At 36.2% G+C, this 12,084-nt stretch overlaps 1 protein-coding gene across 8 annotated transcripts in view; it reads left to right on the forward strand.

The window, feature by feature from the left end:
• The window catches only part of LOC109097488 (membrane-associated phosphatidylinositol transfer protein 2), a 61,019-nt gene that overhangs the window by 22,093 nt on the left and 26,842 nt on the right, over nt 1–12,084 (forward strand). For all 8 annotated transcript variants that reach the window (XM_042765573.1, XM_042765577.1, XM_042765576.1 and 5 more), the window contains exons 3-5: nt 8,128–8,342; nt 10,087–10,208; nt 11,629–11,862. In XM_042765573.1, the coding sequence (XP_042621507.1) occupies nt 8,128–8,342; nt 10,087–10,208; nt 11,629–11,862 (571 nt within the window). The remainder of the gene's footprint in view (nt 1–8,127; nt 8,343–10,086; nt 10,209–11,628; nt 11,863–12,084) is intronic.

Consider the following 12,084-nt stretch of genomic DNA (forward strand, 5'->3'; position numbering starts at 1 on the left):
TCCTCCTATATTCTCAGCTCTCTCTGAATGGTCTTATAAGGTTAATTAGCGCTCTGTCAACGCAGCTGTCTCTCACTGCTGTTGTCAGTGGGGTATTAAGAGACAACCAGGACGTTACTGTCCAATTGCAACAGGCATGCTAAATTTAAGCACTTGTGCTAAGTCAGTGGACATCAGAATCGAGCCTAAGCGATGTTGACTGTGTAAGACTTCAAGTCCTTTGGGAACGTTGTCTAATTAGCAGATTTCTGAAAGCGTGAGTCATCGAAAGTGTGAAGTAGCGTCCCTTTGACTGATGGTCAAATCGTTTCGGTTTGGCGATGTTCGAAGCCAATTAACACGTTGAATCTGCATCTAAAGAGAGCATTTGTGTCCTTGTTAAAGTTAGTTTCACTTGTTTATTTGGGGTTTCTTATGTTCTTTCTGAGCTCTGCTGTTTATAAGCACCATCTGTTGGCATGCCATCTCAGAGCTGGCCTAATGAGCGTGTGGAGGGCAGGCGCATGGTTTGGCATGCTTGTACACCGTCAGTGTGACCCCACTGGTGTAGTATTAAACCGGTGTGTGTGTGTTTTTGTGAGCGCCGCTCTATTAGCCTCATGTTACACGGCAGAACTCTGGTCAGGAACCGTGAACAGACATTCATCGCTGGTGGAAATATAAACAAAAAAGTTCTGCTGTGGATGCACCAAATAAGAGTTTTTCTCTTCGTAAGCTACTGTGTGTCATCCGTTTGCACTCCAGTGCATTATGGATTTAGATTGATTAGTTTAAACTTGGGTGGGGCGATCAAATTAAACCACATCATGGATATTGCAGTGATTTTAAGTGCACTTTGTGTCTGGTCATTAAGTTTCCTAAAAGCGTGTAATTTTAGATGTTTTTTTTTTTCTGTTAATGTTTTAATAGCATTTCTGATTCTAAAACTTTGAACTTAAGTTTAATTTATTTCTGTGAATCAGTCTGCTGAGTTAATTCAAGATTTTGATTTAAAAAATGGATTGCATTAAGTGTTTGATTTTTTTTTCAAATATCAAAATGTTTATATATTTATGTATTGTATTAAAAATTATCGATGTAGATAATTGTTCATATTTATATTGCATATTGAAAAGTTTAATATATATTTAGAATAATGTTACTGTGTGTGTGTGTATATACAACTAATTAATAATAACTAGACTATTATATGATATATATATATATATATATATATATATATATATAATAAATGTATTGTAGATTGATGTTGCTGTTTATATATTTATGTATTTTATTAATGTTAGTAAAAATATAAGTTGATTATTGTTAATATTTCTATATTATTTTAAAATATTTTATTAAACTATATATGTTAATGTTGCTGTTTATATATTTTTATATTATATTAAATGTTTTAGTTCAAATATATGTAGATTAATGTTGCTGCTTATATATTTATTTAAAAATGTTTTAGTTAAGATGTATGAAGATTAATGTTGCTGTTTATATATTTACAAAAAATGATTTAGTTCAAATATATGTAGGTTATATATTTACATATTTTTTATTAATATATCATTAAATTATATTTCTATTATTTTATTTTTTGTTATATATGTATAATTATCACTATATATTATTGTACTTAAATGGAAATGATTAAATACTATTTTCTTGTTCTGTTTAATGAAAAACTGTTAAAAAACTTTTTGTATAATATTGATGATTTTAATAATATTTTACTTCTTGCATGAAACCGTTTAAATCTGTTTGACAACAATGACTATTTGGTTGAAATGCTGGTTCAGCTATATATAGAATTTTAAGGCAATCATGTAATTATATTGAGATATATAGTGAATATGGTCATTTATGTTCTGTACACCAGCAAACGGCAGGAATGTGGCTTTCTGAAGCTTCCGTCACAGCAGTATCACACTTCCCGCGGCTTTTCTCTGGCATTCCTGTTTCACTCCCATCCAGTCAGACCCCCTCTTCTGCAGCGTCACAGCTGAGCTCGGGTTGCCATGGAGACCCGTGACATCAGCCAGAGCGTGGCACTCGCTGCAGTCATTTGTTTGCGGTGCGAGAGTGGAGACGGAGGGAGAGGTCACGATGATGCAGGCCTGTTGCCGGGGCAACTTCACTCCCAAGATTTCTGCTGTCCACAGATGGGCAGCGGAGGTGCATTGCACACGAGGTTAAACCTCTCACATGATCTTGGCCGTCTGTGTCCATGTAGGGCAGCGTTTGCTTTCTGTTCATCCACGTAGATACTAAATTAAGAGTAGAGCCTGGCAGATTAATATTTTGAGGGCAAATCCCAGGTGGTAAAAATCAACTGGAGAGCAGCAAATCCCAGTGGACGCTCCTTATAAGGTCTAGTCATTTTTCTAGTCAATCCTGCCAGGCAAAACTTAGCTCCAGTTTTCTGCTTTCTATCTCTTACAGTAGTCACAACACAGCTCTCGGGGCCAGCCGTGCATTTTCCCATCTTCATTATGACCGCAGTTTATGGGCCTTTCAAATATATTAATATTTCGTCATAAACTCTGAGCAAAATGAATTCTCAGCACAACATACCTTTGTACCATCAGAACTATCTTCATAAAAAATAAGTCCCATCTAAATTATTACCATTATTTAAACAGTTTAAGGGGCTGAGACTATCAAACTGGGTCATTAGTGTTTCATTGTGTTCAGAATCTTAGTTCATCCAGGCTTGAGTCAATCAAGTAATTTTTCTTTTCTTATTTAAAGCAAATATGAATATATTTGGAAGTCAGTTGGAGCTCATCACTAAAAGGTTTTTTACTTGCCTTGTAACGTAACTTTAAAATATAATTTAAAAAAAACGTAAAAATAAAAAAAAGTTTTTTTCGTCCCATGTTACATTGTATTCTATTAAATAGGGTTGTTTTGACACAAACAAAATTTAGATACCAGTGAAATATCACAATTCTTGATTTCCATGTTCAAAAACTACTAGTGTAACTAATTTAAAGAGTAAGACAAGTAAACTAAAATAAGAACAAATAAACACATTACAAGCAACAACATAAATAAATGCAAAAGAACAAAAATCCAAATGAAATGAACAGTGATTTAAGTTTTTCAGGTAGGTCTAAGAGTAGTGTTTGGAAAAAGCACAGAAGTTGAATAACTGCATAGTCTTCATTGTATAAATTAAATATAGTTTAATCCATATTAAAGCTGTAAAAGTTATTTAGTCGAGCAGTGAATGGCAGTTGAGCAGTTTTATTTTCTTGTTTTATTTTTTGACATTAACAACAGTAGAAGGTTTATTAGGCTGCTGTCACTTTAAGACCTGATACACAGATCTAATATACTCGTACACATTTGGTTTTCTCCCAGCTGTTCACGTTCAGATGGGCATTCTGATATATTTATGTGTATTTGTCAGTTTAAGCATGATTGCTATCTTTTGCATCTTCTTGCACATGCAAGTACAAAGTCAATAATAAAAGTATTAAATTTAGATGCGTAACACATCCTGCACAGTCATCACCAGTTCCTCAAATGATGATTGAATACATGCATCACAGTAACTAAATTGAATTGCACAAATAAGATCATTGTCTCTCTTATGCTGTTTGCTTCACTTTTGCGAGTTCAGCATATCATACAGTAGACTGTGCGAAGCTAAAAAACATTTACTTAAACAAATCACACTTAAAAAAAAACATCTCAATCCATACAGCAACAGCCAATAACACTTCACTGCTCTGTCCTGAAAAGGTTGTGGTTAAAAGAAAAAACAATGCTAAATGCAACTGTACTTTTTTCAACCTGAGCAGTTCATGATAACAATAAGTAGGGCTGCATGATTAATCAAGAACAACAAAATTGCAATATAGCTTAGTTAACTCATCTCTGCATATGCTCTGGGTTTGGGTCAATTTATCATGCTTTTGTAAGTGGATCATGCGGCAAACATCTTCTCATAATGAGAAACCCTTATCAACAAAAGAGAAGCTTAAAGGACTCTCTGTGGTTTTCCGTCACAATAAAAGTTTGATGGTTTAGTGCAATTAAGAAATTAAAGGGAGAGTTCACCCAAAAATGAATATTGAGATAATAAACTCACCCTCAAGTTGTTCCAAACCTGTATGATTTTTTTTTCTCTGTTGAACATAAAAAAGATATTTTGAAGAATGTTGGTTACCAAACAGTTTCTGGTCCTCATTGACTTCCATAGTATTTTTTTTTCCATATTATGGAAGTCATTTGGGACCAGCAACTGTTAATGATGACAGAATTTTCATTTTTAGATGAACTATCTCTTTAAGACAGATTTAATGTTAGTATTGCAATTTTACAGTTGAAAAGTATAATAAAATTATTTTTGTTATTTTTCTTAAATGCTTATTTTTTTATTTCACAGTAAAATTACAATCTTAAAATTTCTTTTTGTTTTTATTTAGTCATTTTTATATATCTATATTGATGTATAATCATGAAATCCTGGCTGAATTGTGCAGCCCTAATCAAGAACAGCAAACCTTGATTTTAAAAAAAAAAAAAATGTAATCGTAATTTTTATCACAAATATTGCAGTTATATTTTCCCACTAGATTGTGCAGTCCTGTTAATAAATGTCATGCTTGATTTTATGGCCGTTTTTTTCTTTTACATTTTTGGTAAAAGTTTTGGTGTTAAATGGGTTGCCATTTAATATTTAATGTAAAAACGTGGGTCCTGAAGCAAAACCTGTTGAAAAGAGCCGCTCTAAAGTATCAATGCGAAATTGTAGAGAAACATTGCATTATGATTCTACTCCACGGCCTTAAGGTATCGAGACCACTCTTCTCTAAGGTGTGTGTGCGAGGGATTGATTGTAGCGGGTGCGGGGCCTCATGTCATCTGTCAGCACTATAATGAAGTGCTGGGAGGATGAGTAAAAACAGATGCCGCAGCCCAGCGCTTCTGTCGCCTGTTACCACTCCTGCCTGCCATTCGTCTGTCTGTCCCTCCTGCCACCTCCAGCTGCTGACCACTCACCTCTCTAACAAGAGTACGTGATCTGCCCATTTCTTCCTGCTCAGCACATGTGAGCTCCACACCTGCAGATCCGCCTCCAACGGGCTCCTGCTTCACACGCATTTCTGTGGAATGTGCTGGTCTGAGTTTGACAGTAGCGTCGTAGAGAGAGAGAGAGAGAGAGAAGCAGCGGTCTGACATTGAGAGAGGCACGACTGCTATTCCCTCGCTGACATGGGCCTGTGCTTTTAAAATGGAAATGTATTACTCACCACGTATCCGGTGATTGAGGACGCATTAGAAACCCCTGAAACTGAGAGGCCAAGAGTGATCGTTTCTGAGGCATCTCGGGGGAGAGGCCATTTGGTACAGCATTCTACAAAAGCCACCTCATGTCCCGTGCCATTCACACATGTGCAAAATTCAAAATTGAATAATTGGCTTCCTTTCTTTTTTTTAAGGGTTCATTTGAATTGAATTTGCCACATTAAACAGGAAGTTGAATATGAATTGAAATGAAAGGAAGAGGAATTGTCACTAAATTGTAATGAAAAGACACTTTGTAACACAGGTAATGCATCTATCTATCTATCTATCTATCTATCTATCTATCTATCGTTTGTTCATTCGTTCTATCTGTCGTTCAACAAAAATTCTAAATAAACTGATAAAAGAAATCATTTTAATATAAAAAAATATACATATACATTATTATAAAACATATTACATCAGTGAAAATCTGCCAGTTAGGTTATAAAGAAATACTAGCAGCTTCTGCAGTTCATTTCCACAACATTTCCACGTTTTTCATCTTTAGACTTAGTTGGCATTCAGTGGCCATGCGGTTGTCTCATGAGAGCACTCAGACGATTTGAAAGTGCTATAACTTTCTTCTCCGTCTCTGAAACAAACCTCACCTTAATGAAGGTCTCAAGCAAGCGTTGTCAGCTTTTAATCACCCCACTATCATCTTGCTAATGCGGAGTCACGGCTGATGGGATCTGTGTGGCCATCTGCCCTGTGAGTGTGCCAGCTTCACTGGCCTGTCATCATCTGTCTTTTATTTAAGCATAGAGGACGCATAACAATTACACAATTACACCTACATCAATGTCAGTTAGTTGAAATAGAAATGTAAAAAATGCTGTACAGAATTAATGTTGATGTTCTGAATCTTACGTTAGCATTCAGGTTGTGGGAGACAATTTTAAAGGTAGGCACCCTGCTTCCCCATTTGGCAATCCCATAGTGGACCTAAGCGGGCCAAACGTGTCCCTGATGGCTTCATAAGTAAGTTGATATGCAATTAGCCACCGGATGCTTCCAACTATCTTCATGTGACCTTCTTATGCAAGGCAGATACGATGGCATGTGCCACCCTGACTGGCACAGTGGGCCTTCTCCCAGAATTCACAGCTCAGGAGCCGTGCCAAGACTGTACCCTATTTTTTATGGTTCTGTCTGCTGGCAGTCACACTGAGTCTTGGCTTATCTTACTGACAAAGCTGAAGGTGTGGCGTTTCTTGATTGGCCAGCACCAGTAGCGCTGAGCATGGAGTTGACTTCTGTTGGGTTGGAGACCATTCTGTTTTGGGATAGACTGTCACCTTCCATTAACATTGAGTTTCCTAAGGAGGTTCTAAGCTCCCAGCGTAATATTATCGATTTAACTGCACTGGCACTATTGGATGAGAACAGAGCTTGAACTGGATTGAGCTGGATAATGATAGTTACTTTGTAACATTGCCACTGCTATTCAACTGAATCAAATCAGCATTGAATGGAATAATGACAGTTGTCTTCTGCAGAGCTGTTCATAGCTGAATTGAATTTGTTTCAGAATTGATGAACTTTGCAGCATTGACACGGCTATTGAACTGAATTGAATCCAATTTTAACTGAATTCATCTGAATAATAAGACTATTGTCTTCTGTAGTGCTGTTTATAGCTGAATTGAGCTTATTTCATAATTGATGAACTTTACAACACTGACAATTATTGAACTGAATTGACTTGAATGGAATAATGACGCTGTTGCATTTTGTAGAACTGTTATAGCTGAATTGAATTTGTTTTATAGTTTATAGATTTTGCAGCATTGACAACACTGTTGTCTTCTGTCAACAAATTTAAATCTAACTTAAACTAATTATAACACTGTTGTCTTCTGTTGAGCCGTTTATAGCTCATTTGAACTTGTTTCAGAATTGATGAACTTTGGAGCATTGATACAGTTATTGAACTGAATTGAAACAAAAAATTTGAGCTGAAAAACAACACTTCTCTTCTGTAGAGCTTTTTATATTGCTGATTTGAACTTGTTTCATAATTAATTACCTTTGCAACATTAAATTAAATTGAACTGGATAATGACACTAACTTTTCAACATCGACACTCTAAAATGATTTCACAACTGAAATGAATCAACATTGAACTGACTTGAATGGAATAATGCCACTTTTGCCTTCTGTAGAGCTGTTAATAGATTAATTTAATTTGTTTCATTATTGATAGATTTTGCAGCATTGACACTCATTCAATTGAACTGAATTACAATTGAGCATAACAACACTATTATCTTCTGTAGAGCTACTTGTGGCTGAATTTAATTAGTTTAATAATTGATGAATTTTGCAACATTGACACAATTATTGAACAGAGTTGAAACTACAAATTTGATAATGACACTAACTTTACAACATTGACACTCAGCTGAATCGAATCAACATTGAACTGACTTGAGCTTAATGACAACACTGTTGCCTTTTGAAGAGCTGCTTATAGCTGAATTTAATTAGTTTCATAATTGATTAACTTTACGTAGTTATTGGTCTGAATTGAAACAACAATTTTGAGCAACAAATATGAACTGAATCGAGCTGGATAACAACACTAACTTTGCAACATCATCACTGTTATTATATTTTGCACAGCTGCTTTATAGCTGAAATTGAAATTGTTTCATAATTGATGAATTTTACAGCATTAACACTGTTATTTTCCTCTGTATTAATGTGAAGCTGCTTTGAAACCATATGTATTGTATAAAAAGATCTATAAATAATTGTGACTTGACTTCATAATAATTCCAGTCCATTTGGAAGTCTGTGAACCCTTATTCCTGACCTTTCCCTCCCTGCAGAAAAAGAGTCGTGAAGAGAGCGAAGGCGAGGGCAGCGGGGTGGAGATCATGGAGAACCGACCCTACACGGACGGCCCAGGCGGCTCTGGTCAGTACACCCACAAGGTTTACCACATCGGCCAACACATCCCTAGCTGGTTCCGCTCAATCTTGCCAAAAGCCGCTCTTCGTGTGGAAGAGGAATCCTGGAACGCCTACCCATACACCCGCACACGGTAAGAGCGGGTGATCTCCTAATAATAAAACTCTCTGGCTCTCTCTCAAGAGTATTTTGGTAAATACCCACAACAGCTTTTAACATTCAAGTCATGCCTTGCTGTTTTGATATTGAAGTCAACATGGAATCAAAATAGACCCATGTTTATTTCTCAATGCATATTTTTGGTTTCATAGGGAATGTTGCATCAAATCATGTTGAGTTCAGCTCAACTCCCACTGCGATAAACATATATCAATTAACCCTTTGACGCGTATGATCACACTGATGTGATTAGAACGTTCAGTGCATCATGTGATCAACTGCTAAATTAAAATCTGCTTTCGCACTTTAGCTGGTGCTGAGCAAGAGACAGATGCACTCAGTGCTTATCATCACAACTATTCAGTGTTTTCAACTATATAATACTTATTGTAGGTTTCAGACATTTAAATGCACATAGGTACTAGCAAAACAATATGTTTATAGATGTAAAATACTCTCTGATGTCTAAGGTAGGGACAATAACGATCCTTACAAATATAATTTGACAACATGTTTTATGGATATCATATACACTTTGTGTAGGTAACTAAAAAGGTTAGGGATGCACGATATTATCGGACCAATATCGGAATCGGCCGATAATGGCTTTAAATGTAAATATTGGCATTGGCCCGATATGAAAAATTATGCCGATAAGAGGAATACATTAACTCACATGTGCTCAGGGTGTGCTAGCGGTTAGATCACATTAGCAGTGTGGCTCATTCTTGAAGCAAAATTTTGCCTGAATGATGATTATCACTGTTTTAAATCGCTGCATTTAAACTCAGAATGCACTTACAGAATGCATTTGGTGTGTGATAGAGTCAACAGTAATAGCAGTTGCAGTGGCAGCCTCCCCCGGGGTCCTAATGCCCGTTCAGTAAGGATTTTCAATTCTGTAGGGGGTCGCTGTTGGCCTACTTCTAATAAAATGATTAAATAAAGCAGTAATTGCTGCCATAAAATTATGAGTATGCTATGATTTAAAATTCAGAAGCTATAGCTTACATGAAAAAAAAAAACAACAAAAAAAAACATGTCACTTAAATTAAATAATTTTATATCTACTGATTTATTCACAAATCAAAAAATTATGAGCTCTAAAAGTTTTTCAGTATTTTACAACTCTTGCTTTAGACCATTTACAAATGTTAAAATAAAATGTTAAGGTTACCACTGCATATTTCTGGAAAAAAAAATGCAGTGATCGAATATAATTTATTTATTATAGTTATTTTCAAATCTTCAATGTACTGTCATTATAAAATAACTTAATTTTTTTAAAACTAACCAAAACAAAAAAGTTATATATAAAAATAAACAAAATTAAAAATAATTTTGTTTTGTTTTCTTATAATTTCTACTCAGGAGAGACTTGGTGCTATTTCCATACAAAAAGAAATATGTATGCATTGGCTGTCGGCCAAAATGAGTTGAAAAATATCGGCATATCGGTTATGGGCAAAATCCGATATCGTGCATCCCTAATAAAGTTTACTCTATTTTTCTCCTAGTTCACCGGAAACTTGCTTTAAAAAATCACATGTGAAAGGGTTAATGAATGGGTCATGGACCATGGTAGGTATAGTATAGACAACACCAGTGTGAAGAAGGGATAAACTTGCATGAACCTCGTTGCAGAGCAGTTGCATTAACGCATGACACTGATATGATGTAATTACATCAGAGTTTATCTCTCCTCGTCTGTCCTGCAGCTACACATGTCCTTTTGTCGAAAAATTTTCCATCGATATCGAGACGTACTACAGGTCGGACACGGGTTGCCACAATGACGTCTTCAACATGTCCTCAGTCGAAAAGAGGCAACGGGATATAGGTACTGTTGGACCTTCTTTATTTTTACTCTGCTTGTCTCATGTATTTAATGGTTTTTACAGTTTTTGAAATGGAAAAGCACAACTGAGCATCAAGAACAATTGCATTTCCAGGAGGTCCCATGATTAGCATGCTTTTTAACATGTGAGTCTCGCTTGCTTGTGAAACTCTCAAGCAATCCAGCAGGAAGAGCTCTCGAGTCATGCCTCAATGTTTAAGATGCAGACAGCGTGCCGCTTCATTGACATAGTACCATTCTGTTGAGTATAGTGCCATGGCACGAGCGCCCCGCTGCACTCTGGGACAGGTACTGGAGGCTTTCTGAGCCAAACGCAGACAGACGCAGGCACTGCAGTGGGAAGCGCCCTGTGAATGCTGTTGCATAACTCCATTCCTGACTGAAAACATGTACCTTCATTAGTGTGCTGTGGAGACACCTAGAGGCCGTGTGCAAACAGGAAACGATCCAAGATCAGCGAACAGTCTGTACCTCGCAACTGTGAATAATTGAAGTCCTACAAAGTTTGGTTATTAACACAGTAAAGTCCACAGCTCTGAATTAAATGGATAGTTCATTCAATAATGAAGAATTGCTGAAAATGTACCCACCCTCAGGTCATTCAAGCTGTGAATGAATTTTTCTTCAACAAGTTTGGAGCAATCATTTGCTTACCAATGAATCCTCAGCAGTGAATGGGTGCTGTCAGAATGAGAGTCTAAACAGCTTCATCTGTTTATCAACACATCGTCTTGTGAAGCGATTTGTAATGAACAAATCCATCTTGGGGTTTTTACTTTCTGTCTATAATATTGCTTTCTCCAGTGAAAAAAGTAGTCTAAAGTTGAATCAGTAGAGTGATTTGCACAGATCAAGCACAGTTTACAAGCGAAAACACTCCAAAACAGTTCTAAACAGGATTTTGATGTGAGAGAACAAAATACTTTTTTCACTGGAGGAAACATTATTATAAATTATGGACTGGTATTTTTGCCAGAAGCAATGATTTAAATTTAAAAGTTATTACATTACAGACATTAATTGATGGACGGGAGTGGTGTACACACACTACACACACTAAATACAAACTAAATACTAAATACAAATGGATATAAAACAAAAAACAACTTAGCATTTAAAAGTTGTTCTTTCACAAAAAGCAAGTTAGCAATAAAAAACTTTATGACCCATAAGACAAACAGATAAACCAGGTTTTACAGCCTCAATGTCCACAATAAAGACAAACAGATAAACCAGGTTTTACAGCCTCAATGTCCATGTTATTACCTTTTAGAAGGTTCTATAAAATCTCTGTGATGAACTGATTTGGTTTGCAATAAAAGACTAAATATGAACCTGTTCACCATTCGTGCCTTGTTCTCCCAAAAATATGATTGCTAATGAAACCAATGTTCTTTTACAGATCCCATCGATATTGTGAATGATTTCATTGCCCCTCATGAATACCTGGCTGAGGAAGACCCGAAACTGTACAAGTCATATAAAACCCAGCGGGGCCCCCTGTGTGATGACTGGATTGCAGAAATCAACAACAACCCAGGCAAAATGCCCATCATGTGCGCTTACAAGTTGTGTAAAGTGGAGTTTCGATACTGGGGCATGCAGTCCAAGATTGAGCGTTTCATTCACGATGTGGGTAAGTGTTCGGAAATGTTCAGACAAATTGTTTTTTTATATTATATAACAATGCATATTTTTGATAATCGAGTGAATTTATTATTAACTTAGTACCGGTGCCATTATCAGTGTTGTCCTCTACCATATGTCCACCAGTGTTACTATCTCTGAGAGGACGATTGTCTCTCCAATAATTCTATATGAGTCAGCTGATCCATCTGCTGCATATGTGCGCAAAATG

The sequence above is a fragment of the Cyprinus carpio genome, chromosome A10 (assembly GCF_018340385.1).
Source record: "Cyprinus carpio isolate SPL01 chromosome A10, ASM1834038v1, whole genome shotgun sequence".
Lineage (NCBI taxonomy): Eukaryota > Metazoa > Chordata > Actinopteri > Cypriniformes > Cyprinidae > Cyprinus > Cyprinus carpio.